General features: G+C 39.9%; 1 protein-coding gene across 6 annotated transcripts in view; it reads left to right on the plus strand.

Moving 5' to 3' along the window:
* Positions 1-18,014, plus strand: part of LOC125892269 (C-type mannose receptor 2-like) — a 47,635-nt gene extending 29,621 nt beyond the window's left edge. For 3 of the 6 annotated variants that reach the window (XM_049582188.1, XM_049582186.1, XM_049582187.1), the window contains exon 6: positions 86-4,044. In XM_049582188.1, coding sequence (XP_049438145.1) covers positions 86-292 — 207 coding nt within the window. In that variant the 3' untranslated portion in view covers positions 293-4,044. Of the gene's footprint in view, positions 1-85; positions 4,045-16,432; positions 16,528-17,135; positions 17,815-17,844 lie in introns of those variants that run through there. The other 3 variants (XR_007449719.1, XM_049582189.1, XM_049582190.1) reach the window with 3 other exon arrangements.
* Positions 18,015-24,155: the final 6,141 nt, after the last annotated feature.

Here is a 24,155-nt window from a genome sequence, read left to right on the forward strand (position 1 = left end):
TCCAGATGAGTCCAATATAAATAAGAATGCAGAATGTAATCTGTGTATGTGAGTGATGAGAATGATGAGGAGTTTTGTGTCTCAGCTCAAACAGAAGCTGAAGGACCAGGGGCTGGGTGACAACATCAAACTGAGCTGGAGGAAGCAGCCAGATGGAAAAGTCTTCCACAAGGAAGAGAAGAAGAAGAAGAAGACCAAAAGGATGAGCTTTAAGGCTGAATTGTTGTGTTTGGTTTCATCAGAGAAAAGTGGATTTCTTTCCTTAAAGTCTTCATGTAATGGGTCAGAATAGATCTGCAACAATTAGCTGATTAATCCATCAGTCGCAACTATTTCAACAATCGCTTTATCCTTTTAGTCATTTTGTAAGCTGGTTCCAGCTTCTCAAATATAAGACTTGATGATTTTCTTTGTCATAAATTATCACAAATTCAATATCTTAAACTGTTGGTCAATTATAACAAGACATTAGTCTTTATGTGTTTGGGCTGTTGGAAATTATTTCAGCCTTTTTCACTATTTCCTGACATTTTTCACTTCAAATACTGTGAGATAAAATAAGTTAAGATACTTTATAATAAGATTTGACTCAAGAAACAAAAACAAACACCTTTAAAAAAGATGAGCTCTGATGTTTTGCGATATCTTTCAAACCTTTTTTTTCTCTTTAGGATGGCACAGTGATGCAGTGGTTAGCATTGTTGCCTCACAGCAAGAGGATTCCTGGTTTGAACCCTGGGGTGGGGGAGCCCTCTGTGCATGTTCTCCCTGTGTCAGCGTGGGTTTCCTCCAGGTGCTCCAGCTTCCTCCCACAGTTCAAAGACATGCAGGTTAATTGGTGACTCTAAGTTGTCCGTAGGTGTGTTAACCAACCCCGCCCCCGGTACACCCTGGAACTCCGCACCATGAAACGGACTGGCCGTCAACTCGAACGACTATACAAACGAACCCACCTCACCGTTCACGCCGAAGCCTACAAACAACACATCTCCTGCTACCGTGATGCTCTCCAAGCTGCCAAATCCGCCCACTTCTGTACCCTCATCAACAGCACCAACCGGAACCCCCGCATCCTGTTCTCCACCATCAGCAAACTGCTCCAACCACCGGACATCAATCCACCCTCCTCCCCTGACCTCTGCAACTCTTTCCTCCTCGCCTTCAACAATAAAATCTCCCAAATCAACAGCTCCCTGACTGCCACCATCAGCAACTCCTCCTCATCCCCCACCGCCCCTCCCGAGTCCTCTGATCTTCCTACACTCTCATCCTGACCGCACCAACATCCAGACTGAAAACCTTTGGCGACAGAGCCTTCTCCAGAACAGCACCCCGACTATGGAACTCCCTCCCCCAACCTGTTTGCCACGCTCCCTCACTTCCCATATTCAAATCCCGCCTGAAAACCTACCTCTTCTCCCAAGCCTTCGACCTCCCCTACCCCTAACCACCTCCACCCCACTGACTGTTCCTATACCGCCTGTGTCACATCCCATCATTTCTTTTGTTCACTATGTTGTCTTCTGCTTGTTCCCCCGTCTGTCACTACCCCTTTTGTGTTACTATGTAAGCGTCTTTGGGTCATTGAAAAGCGCTATACAAATTAAATGTATTATTATTATTATTATTATTAATGTGAGTGTGAATGGTTGTCTGTCTCTATGTGTCAGCCCTGTGATAGTCTGGTGACCTGTCCAGGGTGAACCCTGCCTCAGCTGGGATAGGCTCCAGCCCCCCCGCGACCCCCAACAGGATAAGTGGTTCCAGAAAATGAATGAAGGAATTTCTTTCTTTATTTAAGGGTAAAATTGTGTCTAAAACTATTTGTTGTCTCCCTGTAATGTGTCAAAATATCTTCAAATGAGTTGTATAGAAATTAATTACATGTATTTTTTCTCCTGCTGTCACCTTATTACAAACTTTGAGGAGTGTCAATCAATCACACTTTATTTATATAACACTTTTCATACATTCAAATGTAGCACAAAGTGCTTTACACAATAAAAGCACGCAAAACAAACAAAACCCAAAACCCCAAAATAAGTAATTAAATAGATAAATTAACAATAATAACAATAATTAAAAGATGACTTAATAAAAATAGTTCAAAGCAAAGTTAAAAAGTTAGCATTAATATGAGAACATAAAATAAACAACTAAAATGATACAATAAAAAGGTTAAGTAAACTAAAAGACTAAATTAAAATATATAATTAAGAGGAAATGATATAATAAAAACTATAAATAAAATTTAATTTAAAGCCAGGCTAAAAAAGTGAGTCTTAAGTTTGTTTTTAAAAATGTCCACACTAGCAGCTGCTCTCATGTCTTCAGGAAGGCTGTTCCACAGGCGTGGAGCATAATAATAAAAAGCTGCTTCACCGTGAGTTTTTGTTCTAACTTTAGGAATGAATAAAAGACCTCTATCTGAAGACCTGAGAGTTCTGGATGGCTCATAAGTTAAAAGCAAGTCTGATAAATAAGATGGACTTAGACCATTAAGAGCTTTAAAAACCAATAAAGAATCTTAAAATCAATCCTGAAGCACACAGGTAACCAGTGCAGAGACTTTAAAATTGGTGTAATGTGAGCTCTCTTTCTGGTCTTCGTTAGCACTCGTGCCGCTGAGTTCTGGAGTAGATGTAATGGTGCAATATTCTTTTTAGGAAGACCAGAAAGAAGAGCATTACAATAATCAATCCTACAGGTAATAAAAGCATGAATTAGTGTCTCTATGTTGGCTTTAGAGAGAAATGGACGCACTTTGGCAATGTTTTTGAGATGATAAAAACCGTTCTTGGTGATACGTCTGATGTGGTGTTCAAAGGTTAAGTTTGAGTCGAAGACCACACCTAGATTCTTAACTTCATCAGATGGTTTTAATTCTAGTGCTTCTAGTTTAAAATTCAGTTTTTCCCTCAGTGCTTCAGGACCGATAACCAGTCCTTCTGTTTTGTCCTGGTTGAGCTGCAAGAAGTTTTCTGCCATCCATGACTTAATGTCTAAAATACAGTTAAAAAGGGCATCAATTGGCCCTGTGTCATCAGGAGACACGGCAATGTAAAGCTGTGTGTCATCCACATAACTGTGGAAATTTATACCGTGTCTCCTAAAGACGTCACCGAGTGGCAGCATGTAGAGATTAAAAAGAAGTGGACCTAAAATTGAGCCTTGGGGGACACCACAATTCAGTTCATAGCTCATAGATGAACATTCATTAAAACTTACAAAAAAATCTCTGTTGCTAAGATAGGACTGAACCCAGTTAAAAACAGTACCAGATAAACCAATCAAGCTGTGAAGTCAATTTAAATGTATTCCATGATCAACAGCATCAAAAGCTGCACTTACGTCTAATAAAACCAGGACTGCAAGATTTCTCATGTCCAGTGTACATCTAAGGTCATTTACAACCTTAACAAGTGCAGTCTCAGTACTGTGTTTAGCTCTAAAACCAGACTGGAATTTCTCATGGATATTTTTGGAAATGGTAAAATCATTCACCTGATTAAAAACAAGCTTCTCTAAAATCTTACTTAAAAACGGCAGATTGGATACTGGTCTGTAATTATTGGGGTCCATAACATCCAAACCATTCCTCTTCAGAAGGGGCTTAACCAACGCGGTCTTAAAAGCAGTTGGAAAAACACCCATCTGAAGGGAATAATTTACAATAGTCAATAAATCGTCATCTAAAATTGTTTATGTGACTTTTTATGATACTGTTACATCTTCCAAGCACAAATGCCAAATATTTGCTGGTTGCAGCTTCTCAAATACGAATATTTGATGCTTTTCTTTGTCATATATTATTATAAGTTTAATGTTGTTGCTGTTGGTCGATTAAAACAAGACATTAGGGTTTATCTGTTTGGGCTGTTGGAAACTTTGACAGACATATTTCACTATTTTCTGCCATTTTATACATATAATAGTTTTAGATAAGGTAATATACAATATGATTTTATAAATATTAAGATACTATAAGATGAGATAAAATAGGATTCGACTGAAGGCAAATCCAATGAAAAAAACACCTTAAAAAAGAGCCTTTAATGTTTTGTTAAATCTTTTAAAATGTATTTTTATGAGGAAAAATGTCTTAATTTGAGAATAATGTTGCATCCAAAAATGTGTTGTTGTCTCCCTGTGATGTGTCAAACATATACAAACAAGTTATAGAGAAAATAATGATATGTATTATTCTCATGCTGTCACCTTATCATGGATGCAACCTTTAAGCATTTTCCCCAAAAGTTACCAAAGTCACTTTTAATGTTACTGTAACGTCTTCTTTGTTGGTTTCAGCTTCTCAGATATAAAGATGTGATGTTTTTCTTTGTCATATATAAACTTAATATCTTAAGCTGTTGGTTGATTAAAATAAGACATTAGAATTTATCTGCTTGTGTTGTGGTAAATTAACCTGTTCAGATTCCCTGTCTATTCCAATGGATGTCACTTTTCTAGGATGTCTAGATCTATGATTACTGTCATGTGACTCCACCCAAGTTCACAGACTCATTTGATTGGATGTCTATAAACCAATCAAAGTGTGTCTCATCATCTAAAGTGGACTGCAGTAGAGCCACGCCCCCTTTTTAACAAGCAAGTTCATAATTGGTGTTTAACTGTGTTTATAGTAAACATGAGATGTTATATTAATATACATGTCAAAAATCATAGAAAAGATTTTCAGCTTTTACTCTGGATTTCTTATTTTAGATATCCGTCCATTGGAATGGAGGGTGGATCTGAACGTCTCTAATGATACAGTCAGCGTATGATGCATCCTGTTGATTATGTACACACTTTTCATCTCAGGAGGTTTTATTTATTTTCATTTCACAGATAAGAAACAATAAATTGTGAAGACAATAAAGCCTCCACAAATTGGCATTTGAAGTCTTGTGTGATTTATTCTGGCTTCATATGAGTAGAGGAAAAGTCCACTAGCTGCTAGGCTAATTTATACAATGTAAAATGCCATAGGCTTGTGCTAATTATATTAGCATGTTGTATTTGTGGGGAAAATGTGTCCAGATAAAGACAAGTGTTTGTCTGTGAATGCTGCGAGTTATAGTGAAGCTGATTTGTGTTTGAAATTGTCTCTATTAAGCATTTTAATGTGTGTTTAATGTGTTTTGAATCAACTGAACTTTACACCACTTCACAGAAATCGACTAGTGTTTTGGAGGTGTAACTGCAGAGTGACACAGCAAGTGACGTAGGAAGCATTTTTTACTCGTGGCATTCAATTAAACAAACAAACAAGGCAAATCACTTTCTGTGTGATCGGGGCCTAACGACAACAAATGAAAGAGTTCCATCATTTCATGTTTTAATGATTTTTAACACTTGGATTTTCTGGATATTCTCCCACATCAGAATGAAGACGCTCAAACCATCAGAGCACCAAAACCGTTCACAAGATTCCCAGATTTCCCCAGGTGAAGTTTTGCAAAAAGAAGAGCAGGTTTAAATGACAAGTTTTCTGAAGGCAGTTTGGTGCAGAGGCTTTTAAGTTGGAAGAAACAAATCAGTGCCTGGATGGTGTGTAATGAATGGAGACAAATTTATCTCTTGGACATCTGAACAGAAGAGCATTTAGAATCATTAATATTTGACTCAAACTGATAAGAAGTTAAAGGACAACACAGCTGTGGTTCATCATATATCATCAGGCACTGTGAGTCCATCGTAACTGAATGCACCTTCACCAGATTTGGGTACAGTTAGGAGACCAGTGTCTGATGATGTGAGAGTTCTGGAGGGTTTGTAAGCAGTAAGCAGGTCAGACATGTAGTTGGGGGTTAAACCATTCAGTGAATTGTAAACAGTGGGTGCGGTTACATGATGGCTTCTTATTCAGAATGAAATAAATCTGAATGAAATCATTCGGAATTAAAGTCTTTCCAGGTAGTTTACATGGGAAATATTCATCCTGCTTCCTGCTTCTGAAGAGTGCAGACGCTTTCCTGCTTGCTCCAGTCTGCTTCCTTCTTTACTCTGCTTTTTAATCATTTTACTCCTTCTACAAATCCTGGAAAATCTCTATATCCAGCATTTCATGAATTATTTTAAGTAAACCAAGACTCTGAAGAACATTTTTATATTTTTAACCGATCTGACGAGCCAGCAGCATGTCCGGGGGAAGAAACCAAACAAATTCCTTCTGTGAACGCTGTCGGAGATATCAACAAGAAATTAATGAGCTACAAGCACGGATTTTTGCTTTAGAATCTGAAAAAGGACTTCACAAGACGCTCCCAGTGACATCTGGTGGTAAGAAGCCCACAGTTACTTTCAGTAAAAAGGGTGAAAAACCTGCTACTTTAATTTTAAACCTGAGTGATACTGTGTCTTTTCCAAAACTCTGTAAAGACCAAAATGCCTCATCCTGGAGAGAACTTGGTGCTAAGCCAAAGCAGCACAAAGTAATGAGAGACAATGTTAATACTTACGTAACATCACCCAAAATACAGCTTACAAACAGATTTTTGCCACTGTCAGAGACTGAATTTAATGTTTCTAACGAACAAAGAGAAAATGGATTATCTTCACGAAACTGGAGCCATAAAGTCGGCAAAAGACAGCAGGCAGACAGACAATCTGGACCAAATGTCAAGGTCAGAGATACGCTGCTGATAGGAGACGGTGCTATCAGTAGCATAAACCACGGAAGAATTCAAACATGCTGCTGTCCCAGTGCCACTGTCTCTGAGATAACAACACTCCTCCCAAAAGTTTTGTCTACACACCGAGGAGTCAAACAGCTGATCGTGCATGTGGGTGCAGTGGACATCAGAAAGGAACAGACTGAAGTCTTGAAAAGGGATTTCACTAAGTTCTTTAAGGAGCTTGATAAAGTGGAGGTCAAGGCATTCATTAGTGGACCTCTTCCAAACATAGACAGGAAGATAAACAAGTTCAGCCGGCTGCTTCAGCTGAACACATGGCTGTCCAAAGAGTGTGCACAGAGGATTGCACTACATTGAGAACTTTTATCTGTTCTGGAAATGAGAGGACCTGTTCAAGGGAAAGGGCCCACACCTGTGCAGAGGTGGGAGGAGAGTGCTGACGGAACACCTCCTCCACGCTCTGAGGCATCAGAATGGGCCGGGGCAGGGTCCTGAGCGACCAGTGAGAGAAAAGAGGAACGAGAGAAGCATCTCTGTCGCAGAAGCCAGAGACCGAGCCAGTGTTTCAGCACCAGCTGCACCACAACAGCCTCCACCGCTCCCAGCGAAGGATTCAGCTCCAGCACCACAACAGCCTACACCGCCCCCAGCGAAGGATTCAGCTCCAGCACCACAACAGCCTCCACTGCCCCCAGTGAAGGATTCAGGCCCGCCATCGGTTCCACCTCCCCCCGGGCCCTCATCACAGGCCTTGGACTCGTCTGTGACGGCCCCAGCAGAAGACCCGGCAGCACCCCCATCACCTCCTCTACCCACAGACCAGCCCTGGGTCCCCCCTGCCACATCTACCCCCCTCTAGACACTTGTCCCTCTCCTTTTCATCCCCACCTTCCCCCATGGGCCTTCCCAACCATCTTGAAAGCCTGATCAAATCAGGGATTAAGATGGTTCCCCTCACCCCTAATATAGCAAGGTCAAGACTTCTATCACCAACTCCCCAGCTCGTCCCCCTCGGTTTTCATCTGGTCCATCACCCACACTTTCCCCTGCTCGTCCCCCCCTGCCTGCCCCCAGAGCTGGTATCCCTAAGAGCTAGGATGCACAGGGCCTCTGCTGTCCCAGGACTTACAGCCATGATAAAGGTAATATCAAGCTGGGGCCCTGTGAGACAATATTCTCCCCTAGTGCTATATCTACAGCCACACCACATAGACCACATTACAGAAGGACAGTTAGACTGTCCAATCAGAGAAATTTAATCCATATCCTGTGTAAAAAGATAATGTCCAGTCCTACTGAAACTAATCTGAAACTTGCTGTGCTTAATGTCAGATCCTTGTCTAACAAATCATTTTTAATTAATAATTTGATCTCTTCGTATAATCTTGATTTTATGTTTTTAACTGAAACATGGCTTGACAAAAACACAGGTAATGCTGATCTAACAGAATCAGCTCCACCCAACTACAAATTTGAATCTGAAACACGAGAAAACAAAAAGGGTGGAGGTGTCTGTGCAATATTTAGAGATCATATGGTTATGCACAGGTTGTCATTTGGGGTGTTTTCATCATTTGAGTATGTATCCTTTAAAATGGAGCTAAAACAATCTCCGTCCATACTCTATGTAGTCATATACAAGCCTCCCCAGCACCGTCAAAGTTTTATTGATGATTTTACCAGGATGCTTTCAATTGTATGCACAGACTTTGATGGTTTGGTCACTACAGGTGATTTTAATGTACATGTGGATAATGTCTGTGACAGAAATGCTAAAGAGCTCAGTGCTGTCCTTGAAACCTTTGGCCTAACTCAGCATGTGTGTGAGCCCACCCACAGCAGAGCGCAGCACACTCTGGACCTGCTCATTACAAAGGGGGTTAATATTTCAAACGTCAGTGTGGTTGATGTTGCTCTGTCTGATCATTTCTGTGTCTTCTTTGACCTGTCTGTTTCTCCCAAACCACCGGCTGGTCCTGCAGTTGTTCAGAGGAGACACATAAATAACAGCACAGGTGCTCTGTTCATGGAAATGATAAACTTTGAAAATGCCTCATGTTCTAATGTTGATGATTTGTTGAACTCTGTTACTTGGAGTGTTTTGAATGTTCTGGACACCATTGCCCCTGTGAAGGTTACAATGGTTAAAAAAAAAGCAGAAGGCGCCATGGAGGAATGACGACTCGGTCAGGGCACAGAAAAGGGAGTGCCGGAGGGCCGAGCGGAAATGGCGCAAGTCGAAGCTTCATGTTTATTATGAAATTTATAAAGAAAAGTTGTACGTGTTCAACCAGATCTTACGTAGAACAAGGGAGAGGTACTTTTCGGAAATTATTGGAAACTGCAGTAACAACTCGCATGTCTTATTTGCAACAGTGAACAGATTAACAAACCCTCCAGCTTAACTGCCGTTGGAACTGATCTCCACATCTAAGTGTAATGAGTTTGCAGTATTCTTTTGCGACAAGGTTCAGACCATTAAAAATGCCATCAATTCCACAACACCAGTAACAACCCTGCAGCCACCTAGACACTTAGAGCTGACTCATTTTGCACCTGTAACTGACAAAACTGTCCAAGAGATCATCACCAGTCTGAGTTCGTCTACATGCTGCCTCGATGTGTTACCCACTAGATTTCTAAAGTCTGTGCTGAGCAGTTTGTTACCACCACTCCCTCACATAGTTAACATGTCACTACAGTCTGGAACATTCCCAAAGGCCTTGAAAACTGCGGTCATAAAGCCTCTCCTAAAGAAGAGCAGTCTTGATGCCACAGTACTGAACAACTACCGGCCCATTTCAAATCTGCCGTTTTTAGGCAAAGTCCTTGAGAAAGTTGTTTACCAACAGCTTACTGACTTTCTCCTAAAGAACAACTCCTTTGATGTTTTCCAGTCAGGTTTTAGACCCCATCACAGCGCTGAGACCGCTCTTATTAAGGTGACAAATGACATCCGCCTCAACACTGACGCAGGCAAAGTCTCAGTTTTAGTCCTGCTAGATCTGAGTGCTGCTTTTGACACTGTCGATCATGAGATCCTTTCACAGAGACTAGAGGACTGGGTGGGCATCTCTGGCACTGCACTAAATTGGTTGAAGTCCTATCTAGAAGACAGGAAGTACTTTGTTGAAATTGGTAACTGTGTCTCAGACCACATGGCCTTGACCTGTGGGGTGCCCCAAGGGTCAATCCTGGGACCCCTTCTGTTCAATCTCTACATGCTGCCTTTAGGCCAGTTAATACAAAGTAATAATGTGTCCTACCACAATTATGCAGACGACACTCAGATCTATGTCTCACTGACAGCAGGTGAATATGGACCAGTGGATTCACTCTGTCACTGCATCCAACAGGTCAGTGTGTGGATGCAAAACAACTTTCTCCAGCTAAATTCAGACAAGACTGAAGTCATCGTATTTGGTCCACAGAAACAAAGAGAAAGTGTCAGCAGTCACCTCCAGTCTCTCTCTCTAAAACCTACAAATCAGGTTCGAAATCTCGGGGTAATAATGTACTCAGACTTGAACTTTAACAGCCACATCAAATCAATAACATCAGCAGCTTTTTACCATCTAAAAAACATTGCCAAAATTAAAGGTATAGTGTCTAAACCTGACTTGGAGAGACTTATCCATGCATTTGTCTCTAGTAGGTTAGACTACTGTAACGGCCTGCTCACTGGCCTCTCCAAACGGGCCGTAAGACAGTTGCAGTACATCCAGAATGCTGCTGCTCGGGTCCTGACCAGAACCAGGAAGTACGAGCACATTAGTCCTGTGCTCAGGTCTCTACACTGGCTTCCTGTGGCTCAGAGAATAGACTTTAAAGCAGCTCTGCTTGTGTACAAGTCTCTCCACGGCCTAGCACCAAAGTACATCTCTGACATGTTAGTGCCATATGAACTATCTCGGACTCTGGGGACCTCAGGGACCGGCCTCCTGCTGGTGCCCAGAGTCAGGACTAAACATGGGGAATCAGGATTCCAGTTTTATGCAGCTAAAATCTGGAACAGTCTTTCTGAAGATGTGAGACAGGCCTCTACTCTGACAATGTTCAAATCTAGGCTCAAAACAGCTCTATTTCACTGTGCATATGACTGAAAGGATCTTATCTGCACTCTTCTCTTAAGTTCATTTTATAATGATTATTTATGTTTTTATTTTGTATTGTGATTTTAATGCATTTTCTTGTTCTGTAAAGCACTTTGAATTACTTCGTGTACGAATTGTGCTCTACAAATAAACTTGCCGTGCCTTGCCTCCCAATGAGGGTTTACACGGGAGATCAGTTTAATCGCCTTTTAATCGCCTGTATTCAGGTCCGCACAAGGTTTGGAGCAGGGAAGGTTTCTGATTGGATAGGGGGCGGGGCAGTGAAAACTCACAAAACTTTTGAAAAAGCCAAATGAACTCAGATCTGTCATTTTTTAGAACTCAACTATTAGGGTTTCCAATCCTTTCTTCCTGTTTCTGACAATAGTGGTTGCATTAACAATCAATATGAAAAGGAAATATGTCCTTACGTTGTGTTTTCACCACCATTGGTAGGCTGAAGTCTCATCACGAGTGAATAAAGCGGCTAACTCTGAATCAATCTGCTCAAAATTTTTAAGTTCAAGTAACTCATGTTTGTCTTCGTATGCCATTTTGAGGAAATGAGATTCCCATGATCCTTTGCTAAAGAAAATAATAACATACTAGAGTGAAAAGAACGCTTCAGAATTCTGTAATGTTGAAATAATGATTGATATCTGGATGTTGCAATAGCTGCATAATTAATAGTGTAGTGACCCTTTGCCTATCAAGAAAAGGCCACCACCACGGTTGCTGTTAGACTATTTTAAGACGCGTGCGTAACAAAAGACAAATGTCCATTAGTTTCAATGGTAACTGGATTTATTATTTGCAATCCGCTGTGTAGTCCATTTTACTAACATAAACAAACCAAAAATCAGACTTTTCCTCTTCCACATTGCCTTGTGCACGGTCAAAAAACTTTTTGCTTCCACACAGCAACACCTGTGTGAAGTTGCACCTTGATTAAATCACTTCACCTCACTGCCTAATTGTCAGCACACCTACTCCCCCAAGTGGCGAGAGTTTTACCAAAAGCAAACATGACGTATTTCACAAAAATGGCTCTCACAAATAGAATTATTAACTTCAGTGAGTGCATAATAAAGAGCTTATGAATGTCAACAAGACACTGTTCCCACTTTAGATCCAGTAGCTGCAAAGACGCATTATGAGCTGTTAATAAGTGAATATTAATAATTTATTAACCTTTATACAACACTGTTCCCACTTTAGATCCAGTAGCTGCAAAGGATCATTATTTACTGTTAATAAGTGCATAATTAAGCATTTATTAAGCGTAATATGGCATTTATATTAACTTCTTATAGTCTCATTAATGTTAATAAACATCTTGTTAATATTGATAAATTGTCTATAAACTCTGAAGGATGTTCTAGTACCCAATAATGTCTCATAAGCCAATAATAAATGTGTTGTATACTATTATTAACACTGATTAGGTTTTATTAATGTTAATAAACACCTTATTAATTTCATCTTATAGGGTCTTATAGTGTCTTATAAACCAGTAATACATGTGGTTATTGTTCTATAATTAACCCTTATAAATTATAATTAATGTAAATAGACATGTTAATAATATGTAGTATAGGTTTATATCCTGTTACCAAAGTAATAATAATAAATAATACATTTTATTTTTAAGGCGCCTTTCATGGCACTCAAGGTCACCGTACAACAATCAAACAAAATATGGGTAATATAATTAAAACACATCTAGAATACAGCAGAAAAACAGTGCAGAGTTTGCAGCAGAACATTAAAAGACAGAGGAAACATTAACACTCATACGTCTGCCTAAACAGGTAGGTTTTGAGGTGGGACTTGAAAACTAAAATAGAGTCAATGTTCCTGATGTCAGGGGGGAGGGAGCTCCAGAGACGAGGGGCAGAGTGGCTGAAGGCTCTGGACCCCATGGTGGACACACAGGCTGGACGGAGGAGTGACTGAGTCAGAGAAAATGGAAAATGACGTGTACAGATTGTGTACTTTCTGTTTTTGAGAATAAATATAATATACTAAAAAAGTTTAAAGTGACAGAAAATTGTAATACTCAGGTAAAGTACATGTACCTGGACTTGGTCCTCAGCTCCAGTACTTGCTGAGATACATGTAAAAATGTAAGAATTTAGTAACACAGATTTGTTTTTTTCATTGATATAAAAATTAATATAACTGACAACTGACAGATGAAGAGAAGCACTTCCTGCTAAAGAATAAGTGGTTTAAACATAATTATAAATACCCACAAACAAAGTTTGGTGAAAGGCAATTTCGCTATAGTATGAAGTGGGAAGAGAAACATGATAAGATGGGATTAATCTAATATGATATGTGTAGTTCTTTATAGATGTAGCCTCTTAATTTGGCTGTCAAAGTACACCAGATTGAAGGCTTTTGATATATAATTGACAAAAATTTCTGACCCCCCCAAGTGCACCACAACTAAATGACCTCGGTATTTCAACAATCCTGAGTACGGCCCTGCTGAGGGACCGTGTGTGTCACGTCACGTAAAATCTGTTAAGTTAATTCATGTTTATGTTTTATGTTGATCACATCATGCCTGAGTTTTGTTTCATGTTTAGTCTTTCGTTGTCATGAGCACTTTTATGCTAAGTTAAAGTCACTCATGTCTAGTCTCGTCTTGCACTTCCTGTTTTATTTTGTTCTCACCTTTTCCCTCTCGTTTCAGACCCTGACTTCCTCCCTTTGTGTGATTTTCCTGCCACAGTGATTGCCTCCCCGTTCCCTGATTGGTCTCACCTGTGTTCCTCTACCTCATGTATAAATAGTCCTTGTCTCCCTTTGTCTTGTGTCAGTTTGTCTTGTTATGTTGATCAGGAGAGTACTGTTTAGCGTCCAAGCAATCCATGCATGTTACCAGGTTTTTGTTTCAAGTCTTTGTTTTGTTTGCGAGCCTTAGAACAATTGTTTGATCCTCCAAGAGAGCGCTTTTGTTTTGTGTGTTTTTTCAAGCAAAGATTTTTGTTAAACTTCACTACTGTCTCCATCTCAGAGTGTGCATTTGAGTCCCAATCACTGGTGTCACATTCACAACAGTACGGTGTTCATGGGAAACAATGAGCTGTTTCAACATCCACAAGTCTGAAGTCAGACATTAAACAAAGAGCAGCAAACAAAGATGGTTATAGTTCTTCTGCTCAGCAACTGTTTCATATGTTTAGAGGAGAAATGTCTCTTTGATAATAACTCAGACACATCTGACACCTTGTTTAACACAGAATGATGTATTATATACATTTCTCATATGTTTCTAGAGTAAAATCTTGAAAAACAACTAAATGTAGTGCAGTAAAAAGTACAGTACTGCAGTGTGAAATGGAGCAGAAGTAGCTTATAAAGTGTGTGTTAAATATGGTATATATTGGTATATATTTGAGGTTAGTGCAAAGTCACACCTGAATACACTGAAATGAAACATTACAAAGTGAAGAGATATAAAAAGTCATTTATAGCCTGAATCTGATCACTATGCATGTGTGTCACTACAGGGCTGTATGCTGTCTCATCACATGCTGAACGTCAGTACCATTTTGTTTATGACCTGAAGACCTGGACTGAAGCACAAAGTTACTGCAGAGAGAAATACACAGACCTGGCTACTGTCGACAACATGGAGGACGTGACGACCCTGAAGAACATGGCAGATACAAGCAAACTGGTCTACCCACATGGATGGAACAATGTTAGTTCACTTTTCTCTGTCTTTCATTTCAAAGTCATTTTGATAAGTATTTGAGCAGACAGTGTTTCCCTGTTGAGCTGCAGTGGAGGGATGGTAACAAAAGGAGGAAGACTCTAACTTTGGAAGATCTCCACAGACAGATGAAGCCTCAGATTAACTTCACATCAATGTTTGAATATATTTTACACACAACGAGGACTGTAGAGTTTGTTCCCCAGCTGTAGCAGCTCTAATAATAATAATGATAATAATAATAATAATAATAATAATAATAATAATAATAATAATAATCAGCATATAATGTGAGAAAACCGGAGTGCTTAATTAGTAATTCAGAGTTTTATGCCAAATGTAATAATGTAGGAAAATGATTGTATAAACTAAGTAGAAAAATGTTGAATAATGTCATTAATTCAGTGTATGATGTGATCATTTAAAGAAAAGAGTACTCTCCTTGTTTCTTAGAGCAAAGAAACTCTTCTAATCTTACATGACACCAGTGTTATTACAAAACTGTTATCGCGTACATTGAAATTATTTCATTATGAGTTGCAACAGCATCACTTACACTGAAAGTCCAATATGGGGGGATCTCTTAATGTCCAGTATGAACAGCAGGAATGATTACAGGAGGCAAAACTTGTTTCACTGTTCATATGAGCTCCTGAATGTTGTTTGAAGACAGACTTCAATTTTGTGAACCTGTCCTTTAAGAGTTTTACACATTGAATCTCTCAGCTGTAAAATCCTGTAATAAAGTGGTGGAGGATCAGACTGACAGGCAGCATCAAGACTGTTAATGGCAAGTTTATGTAAAAATGTTGCCTTGAACAAAAGCTAGAGCGAGCTCTAATTCTTTATCTCACTGTCACGTATTGCTTTTAGTTAGTCTGGATTGGACTGTACAGAGGGGAGGCCCTGAGCAGCTGGAAGTGGTCGGATGGAAGTAGCTCCTCATTTATGGCCTGGATGCCAGGGCAACCTGATAACGCTGGAGGGACTCAGTATTTTGTGGCTGCAGACTTTGGCTATTCCGGACAATGGCGCGACATGTCCTATTACAGGATAGCGTTCATTTGCTACAGCACACGTGAGTTCTGACCCGTTATTCAAATTGTATTTGGATTTCTATAGCAACATATAACAGCAGCATATAATAAACATATATAAATAATCCACAGCATCCACAGTCTTTAAGTGCTCCTGTTCAGTAGTCTGACCGCCTGGGGGTAAAAACTATCTGTGAGGCGGGAGGTTGGAGCTCTGATGCTCTGCAGATGCTTCCCTGAGTGAAGATAAGAGAAAAGGCTGTGTGCTGGGTGACTCGTGTCCTTTAAAATACAAAGTGCTTTCTTCCTCCAGCAGGTGGTGTACATGTCCTGTATCTGATGTAATGGTGATCCTATGATTATTGACGCTATTTTCACCATCCTCATCAGGTGTTTATGATCCTGTGCTGTTATGCTGCCAAACCATACCAGTATGCATCCAGTCAAGGTGCTTCCTATTTTGGACTGGTAGAAGTAGATGAGGGTTTTTGTTGACATGCTGTGTTTCCTCACACACCTCAGAAAGTCAAGTGTCTGTTTTGATGACACTCCTGGTGTTCAGAGACCTGGAGAGGGAGCTGGTGATCTGGATGCCTAAGAACTTGAAGCTGTTAACAATTTCAACAGGGGTGTTGTTTATGTCAACAGGTGGCTGAACAGTTTTCATTTTTCTGAAGTCAGTGATGAGCTCTTTGTTTTCTCAGCGTTAAAGGACAGATTGTTGTTGTGATCAAGTCCCGGACAATAAATTTTAACCCTCATGATGCTGATCATTTTTATGGAGTTGTTTGTAAAGTGAGCAGCAGTGGTGATCAGCTGCAGATGATCAGTTTGTGTCGACTTAATGCTGAAAATATGCAACAGATGGAGGATGTAACTACCACATTTTCCCTGTTAGTGTTTCAACTGATGAAATTCTGAAATGTTTCACAGCTACGACAAAACAAGTGTTCAGACTGAAGTTTCACACACAGGACTCCTCTCTGGATCCGAATGACCCTGCTGTGATGGAGGACACCTTGAAGAAGGTAAATCATGTTTTCTAATTTGATTCAAAACCAATCAATTGACTCTAAAAGCAAATAAAAAATACAACTTTATTGATCCCCAGAGAGGAAATCCACATTGCAGCAGTACAAGAAACAGACTGAGGAGGAAACAGATAAAGAGCTATTTAAAATCATAAATACAGTAAAATAAGAAGATTTAATAAATGACATTCAGAAGCTATATACATGATATACATTACAATACTTTGGTCACATACAGGACATGACTTGAGCATTGTGCCAATCCATATGTGCAGAAGTAAAGAGTGTGTTAGTGCCACTCTGCAGGCCTTATTGATGTGTGACTAATGAAGAATCAACAGTCAGCAGAAACTTCACTATCTGCCACCAAATGCAGCAGGAAACTGTACAAATACAATCCAGCAATCTGAGAAAAGACAGAGAGTTTACAAGAGAAGACAAATCTACAACAGACCAACAGGTCGGCACCACCTTAGGAAAAACAAGTATATATGAAGCAGAGTGCTCCTAAAATAGAGCTTCCAGATGAGTCCAATATAAATAAGAATGCAGAATGTAATCTGTGTATGTGAGTGATGAGAATGATGAGGAGTTTTGTGTCTCAGCTCAAACAGAAGCTGAAGGACCAGGGGCTGGGTGACAACATCAAACTGAGCTGGAGGAAGCAGCCAGATGGAAAAGTCTTCCACAAGGAAGAGAAGAAGAAGAAGAAGACCAAACAGGATGAGCTTTAAGGCTGAATTGTTGTGTTTGGTTTCATCAGAGAAAAGTGGATTTCTTTCCTTAAAGTCTTCATGTAATGGGTCAGAATAGATCTGCAACAATTAGCTGATTAATCCATCAGTCGCAACTATTTCAACAATCACTTTATCCTTTTAGTCATTTTGTAAGCTGGTTCCAGCTTCTCAAATATAAGACTTGATGATTTTCTTTGTCATAAATTATCACAAATTCAATATCTTAAACTGTTGGTCAGTTATAACAAGACATTAGTCTTTATGTGTTTGGGCTGTTGGAAATTATTTCAGCCTTTTTCACTATTTCCTGACATTTTTCACTTCAAATACTGTGAGATAAAATAAGTTAAGATACTTTATAATAAGATTTGACTCAAGAAACAAAAACAAACACCTTTAAAAAAGATGAGCTCTGATGTTTTGCGATATCTTTCAAACCTTTTTTTTCTCTTTAGGATGGCACAGTGGTGCAGTGGTTAGCATTGTTGCCTCACAGCAAGAGGGTTCCTGGTTTGAACCCTGGGGTGGGGGAGCCCTCTGTGCATGTTCTCCCTGTGTCAGCATGGGTTTCCTCCAGGTGCTCCAGCTTCCTCCCACAGTCCAAAGACATGCAGGTTAACTGGTGACTCTAAATTGTCCGTAGGTGTGAATGTGAGTGTGAATGGTTGTCTGTCTCTATGTGTCAGCCCTGTGATAGTCTGGTGACCTGTCCAGGGTGAACCCTGCCTCAGCTGGGATAGGCTCCAGCCCCCCCGCGACCCCCAACAGGATAAGTGGTTCCACAAAATGAATGAATGAATTTCTTTCTTTATTTAAGGGTAAAATTGTTTTATACAAACGGTGTCTGTCCCCCGACCACCTAAATTATTTAAATCTAAAATTAAACAAAGAGGAGTTGTGCATAACAACCTCATAAAAATTAAAACCTCTTCTGTGACAGAAAGACAAAACAGGAGAATTAAATGCGGACTGTTGAATATCAGGTCTCTATTGTCTAAAGCAGTGTTAGTAAGTGAATTAATATCAGATAATCATATTGATTTACTCAGTCTCACTGAAACCTGGCTGTGTCCAGATGAATATGTCAGTCTAAATGAATCCACTCCTCCCAGTCATAATAATACCCACATTCCTCGAGGCAGCGGCCGAGGAGGGGGAGTTGCAGCCATTTTTAACTCTAGTCTGTTAATCAGCCCTAAATCTAAACTAGATTATAATTCATTTGAAAGCCTCGTTCTTAGTCTTTTACATCCGACCTGGAAAACCTCGCAGCCACTTTTATTTGTTATAGTGTACCATGCTCCTACTCCATAGCACCTCTTAAAAAGAAGTTAACTAAGCAAAGAAAGTTCGCTCCTTGGTATAACTCTCAAACCCGTAAGTTAAAACAAATATCGCGAAAATTTGAAAGGAACTGGCGATTAACTAAACTGGAAGAATCTCGTTTAATCTGGACAGACAGTCTCAAAACTTATAAGAGGGGCCTCCGCAATGCCAGAGCAAACTATTACTCAGCATTAATAGAAGAAAACAAAAATAACCCCAGGTTTCTTTTCAGCACTGTAGCCAGGCTGACTGAGAGTCACAGCTATATTGAGCCTTGTATTCCTTTAGCCCTTAGCAGTAATGATTTTATGAGCTTTTTTAATGACAAATCTTGTATATTTGATTTAAAGGCATCAATCTGGTGAATTCTGAGAGTTAAGTCAAGTTATGATGGCAGAATATGCCTAGATTTCAAAATCTTTGTGCTTTTTATGTGAAAAATGTTCTAGTTTTACTGATAAAAACACTAGTGGTATGTTATGGTGAAGGGTTACACTTAAAATACGGCTGAGGATTAGTGGTTAAACATTTCAGTAATCAAAAGAAAAATGTCGGACGTACTGATCTGCCTCTGGAGGGCTATTTTATTATTTCAATATCATGTGCAGACAAAATATTCTTTTAAAACTCTCACTCACAAACACAGTTACAGATACGCAAAACAATACAAAATACGCAATACTTAAAGAAAACAAAAGATAAGACTTAAAGGAAAATTTCGATTTATTTCAACCCATCTCCTATCGTCCTAAATTTGTTTCAAGTCACTAGTGACATAGAAATAATAGTTAGCATGTTAGCCGTTAGCCTAGATACAGCCGGGGTGCATAGTAGCGCCAGACCTATTAAAACGTAAGTGAATGGGCAACCTTCAAGTGCAAAGTTAGTCCACTAAACAAGTTTTTTCTCCACAAAGACCGCCTCATATCATTAGGATAAATGTCAGAGAACATATAGAAAACCACATGTAAACGTGTTGTCTTACCTTACCGGTGTGCTGCCATGTTTGTTGTTTACCATTTAGCTAAGGCTGCAACCGGTCCCATTCCTGCAACAGAGGTATTCCTCTTCTGTGGGCACTGGGGCACAGCATTCCCCCCCCTAAAACCGCCATTGACGATGGGGATAGAGTTGTCTCGCCTGTAAGCAGCGGATTCTGACAGCGCCGAAACAGTTGTTATATAAACGGGACAGCCAACAGGTCCAGGAGCTCGAGATTTCAAACATGTAAACAAAATGACATTAAAAAAACAGTGGATTGTCCCCTCTGGGCTGCAGCAAAAGCACTAGCTTTTGGTTGTCAAGTTCAGCCATGTTTTCTTTTCTGTTTTGGAACTACGTCACATCCGGTTGAGTATTCCATGGCCGATGAATGGTTAAAGTTAAAATATTTTAACTTTGGAAAGCATTGCCGGCTACCGTTGGTGAAATATACATGGCAGACAAGTCATGCTTGACTCACAGTCTGCAGTCTCCGCAGAGGCCTGAAGCCCCGCCCCCACCTTGACACATAGACACAGACAGCTGTTGACTTGTTTATTCAAAGTAATACAATAGCCAATATACAATACCCCAGTAATACACCTGCCTACTGTGAAGAAGATTGGATGAATGGTTCCTGAGATATGCAAAGACACACAGACAGACAGACACACACACAGACAGACAGGGATTCCTGGCTGTACAGTTAGATTACTAATGTAGTTTCTAGATGACAGATTAATAATGCTGCAGTAGTTAAATATGTGGTCAATGCCACTGCCTGTTTTCCTGAAGCTGAAGAAACCTGATATTACATTTCAGAAACATTTAGCATTTTCTCTGACGTCAGCAAAGGCGATGTGTTTTTCAGGGAAAGTGGGGCATCTCAATTCTCTCTATCATCAGCACAGAAGTGAAAAGAAATGTGTTTACAGGTAATATCTATTACCAAATGGTAGCTGTAGTAAGAGAACAAGTACCACACGCTGGAACCTTGAGGACCATAACCTGCACAGTAACAGATTCCAGAGCTGTGTCAGAAATCATAAACTCATTCACTATTCCCTGCTCACTATATAGAGGACCGTTGTTTCATTCATGTAGAAATATAACGCTCCGTTTCTTCCTCCAACAGGGCTCTCATTTTAGTGCAGAGCGTCAGACTGAATTTACCATTGGTCATTTGTGATGATGCTCTGCTCACACTAAGTATATTAATAACGTTACACCGGCAGACAGACAAGAGGAAAGAGAGCAGTGTGATTACAAACTGTCCCACTTACGTCGGTAATTTTCTGTTTTACATTCGATATGTTGAAGTTGGTTTACCCGTCATGTAATAGGCTGTGTAACATTGTGTATTAGCCCTGCTCTGTACAGTGATGTTGAGCACTAGAGAAATATTAATTGCCAATTTATTTTTAATCTCATCAGAGACGACTTCTAATTAAATTGAAAGTGTATTACATGTCTGACAAAAGTGCTAAAACAAACTTCAACATATCATCACAAGTTAAACATGAAGAGCAGGTTGTAGTCGAGCTGCTCCATCTCTTCGTCTGTCATACTCTTTGTCTGCCTTCTCTGTCTACACTGTGTGGCAGGTTTCTTCCTGATCCCTGCCGGCTGGATCGAGGTTCTGGTAGATGGCGCCAGATGTGGAGGCTGGAGGATGGTTCTTGTAGGTGACACACTGGAAATAAAAACAACTGGATGGGTCACAAAAAACAGACTTTCACTTGGGACTTTTCAACCTCCGAGAGTTTTTCCATTCAGCTTCAAACATGCAGTTATACAACCGCTACTAAAGAAACCTAACCTCAACCCCACTGACCATAATAACCACAGGTCCATCTCCAAGTTACCATTCGTTTCTTGTGTGCGTAGAAACATTCTTAAGGCCTTTGCACACTGAGTCCATGTTTTTCTGGATGTGTTATTTTTTTTTTTAATCTGTCATCCAAAAAATATTGTTCAGACCTGTGCCAAAAATTTTAACAACGAATGAAAGTTTCAGACTCAGTTTGCAAACGTGATTGACACAACGTGAAGTTGTATTTATTTTCAGACATGTGACAATTTTGGACGAAAAAAACAGACTCAGTGTGCAAAGGCCTTTAGTCTGCGCATAAAATAAGCGTGCACACAAACTCCATTGGATTCATGACACGTGTGTACCGGCCAATTTTGTTCTTTTTGCACTTGTGTTGCTTTGATGTTTCCTCTGTCCTCCTGTGTCTAAAGTGAACCTACACAGCTGTTTTGCAGCGCAGAGAAAGGAAACCTGCCGCAGGACTAAACAGAGACAGAAAGAGTTAAAGACAGTCACCTCCATGTTCCTGCCGTCTGAGTTCCTGTTTGTCTTCATCCTGTAGAATAGCAGCAAAACACCAGCCAACAGTCCCATGACCACAAGCACACATACAACCACAGGAAGGACGTAGACTGGGCGAGGCACATCTGAGGAGAGTGGGGAGGAAGACGGAGAGAAATGATGTTAAAAAAGAAATTGTCAGGACAGAAATCTTAAATGAATAGAATACTTAAGCCTGATCAACTAAGATAAATGGGAAAATAAAAAAGAGAAATACTGGTGAAATATGAGTGGAGAGGTTGTTATACTCATACTCAGCTTCATCATGTCAAAGATTTGACATGTTTTACATCATGTATACAACTGCAAATAATTTGCATCTTGTACACATCCAGTTTCATCCTTGTAATCTGTAAAATATTTTTATTTTTTTTTTACATAAATTAATTTACGCCGAGTTTAGTTTCTTCTGGATGTGTTCTTGCAGGCCAATTTTCTGTCGCTGCCAGGGTGTCGTTACCTTTTACCTTTTCCCTGTGCAATTTGTTTTTTAAATTCTCTGTAAAGTTTTTTTTTATTGTTCTGTTATCTCTTTTATTGATAAACTACGGAAGCGTATTGCATTCACTTGACAAATAAAAAAAAAAAATCTGTTTTATTGAGTTATTGAGTTTTTTTTTTTGTATTTTGGAGTATTTTTTTATTTTTCTGTTTTTTGTGGTAATTTTTTTTTCTGTTTTTCTGAGTATTTTTTCTGAGTTAAGAGAGCAATAGAACAACAGGCGACTTTACGCAGGCACCTTAAGACTTTGCGGTTGTTCAGACGAAAAGCCAATTCAGATCTGCTGGACATTGCAGTGTTTCTCAAGAATCAGTTGGACACATATGGCAAGCTCCATGGATACAAGATGATGCATCTGAAATGCATTCAGGCTGGCTACGTGGTGACTCATAAGGACAAACTAATGATAACGCTATCTATATGACTTAAAGACAAGAGTATCTCCCAGTGTCTCAACCCAAAACAAAGTAAAACTGGATTAAATTAAACAAGTGGGTCATGTTTGCTTCCATTATATCGAGCTCTCAAGAAAGGGATGAAAGCGTCTGTTGTATTATTGCTCTCTTAACTCAGAAAAAAATACCACGAAAAACAGAAAAAAATTACCCCAAAAAACATAAAAATTACCATGAAAAACAGAAAAAATTACCATGAAAAAAAGAAAAAAAAAATACCCTGAAAAACAGAAAAAAATTACTGCGAAAAACAGAAAAATAAAAAATTTACTCCAAAAACAGTTGTTTTTTTTTATTTGTCAAGTGAATGCAATATCCTTCCGTAATAAACAGCCTATTAACCTTTTATCATTTATTTATAGATTCCTTTTTTCCACTGAACTCCTTAGCACATTTTTTTTTTTTTTTTTTACTATCTACATGTTACTGTTATAGTTTGTGGGGAAGGTAAGCTGTTCAAACAAATTGCCCTTGGTGGGATTAATAAATTTGTCTGAATCTGAATCTGAGTATGTGGGCACAGCTCTCACTGTGATTATACAGGGACAGGGTGCCAGGGTTGTCCCTTGTCACTGACTCTGTGATATTTATGGACAGGATCTCAAGGTGCAGCTGGGGGAAGGAAAGGGTCTAGTTTGCTTTTTGCAGATGATGTGGCTCTGTTGGCTTCATCACACCATGACCTCCAGCATCCACTGGGGCGGTTTGCACCCGAGTGTGAAGCGGTCAGGATGAGAGTCAGCACCTCTGAGGCCATGGTTCTCTGCTGGAAAACTGTGGGTTGCCCCCTCCCGGTTGGGAGAGAGTTTTTGCCCCCGATAGAGGTTTCCAGGGTATGCTCAACTGGCAGGAGGCCCGGGGCAGACCCAGAGTACGCTGGATGGATTATGTATTGCATTTGGCCTGGGAACGCCTCGGGATTCCCCAGGAGAAGCTGGAAAATGTTGAGGAGGAGAGGCACGCCTGAAATACTTTGCTCAGCCACCTGCCCCTGCGACCCGGCCCCAGATAGGCAGATGAAAATGGATGGATGGATGGATGAAATTACTTATGAACTGTGATGTACCTGTACCTGTTGTCGGTGCGGAGGGTGACGTGACCAGTGTTGAAAAAGGTTGAGTATTCCAGTTTGGTTTGGAAGTGGTTGGAGCTGTGAACAAAACCCAAAAAATAGTCCGAATCAATAGTTAAACAGAGAGTTTCTAGAGATAGATAGATAGATAGATAGATAGATAGACAGATTAGGTCTT

Source organism: Epinephelus fuscoguttatus, linkage group LG7 (assembly GCF_011397635.1).
Source record: "Epinephelus fuscoguttatus linkage group LG7, E.fuscoguttatus.final_Chr_v1".
In the NCBI taxonomy this organism is placed as follows: Eukaryota; Metazoa; Chordata; class Actinopteri; order Perciformes; family Serranidae; genus Epinephelus; species Epinephelus fuscoguttatus.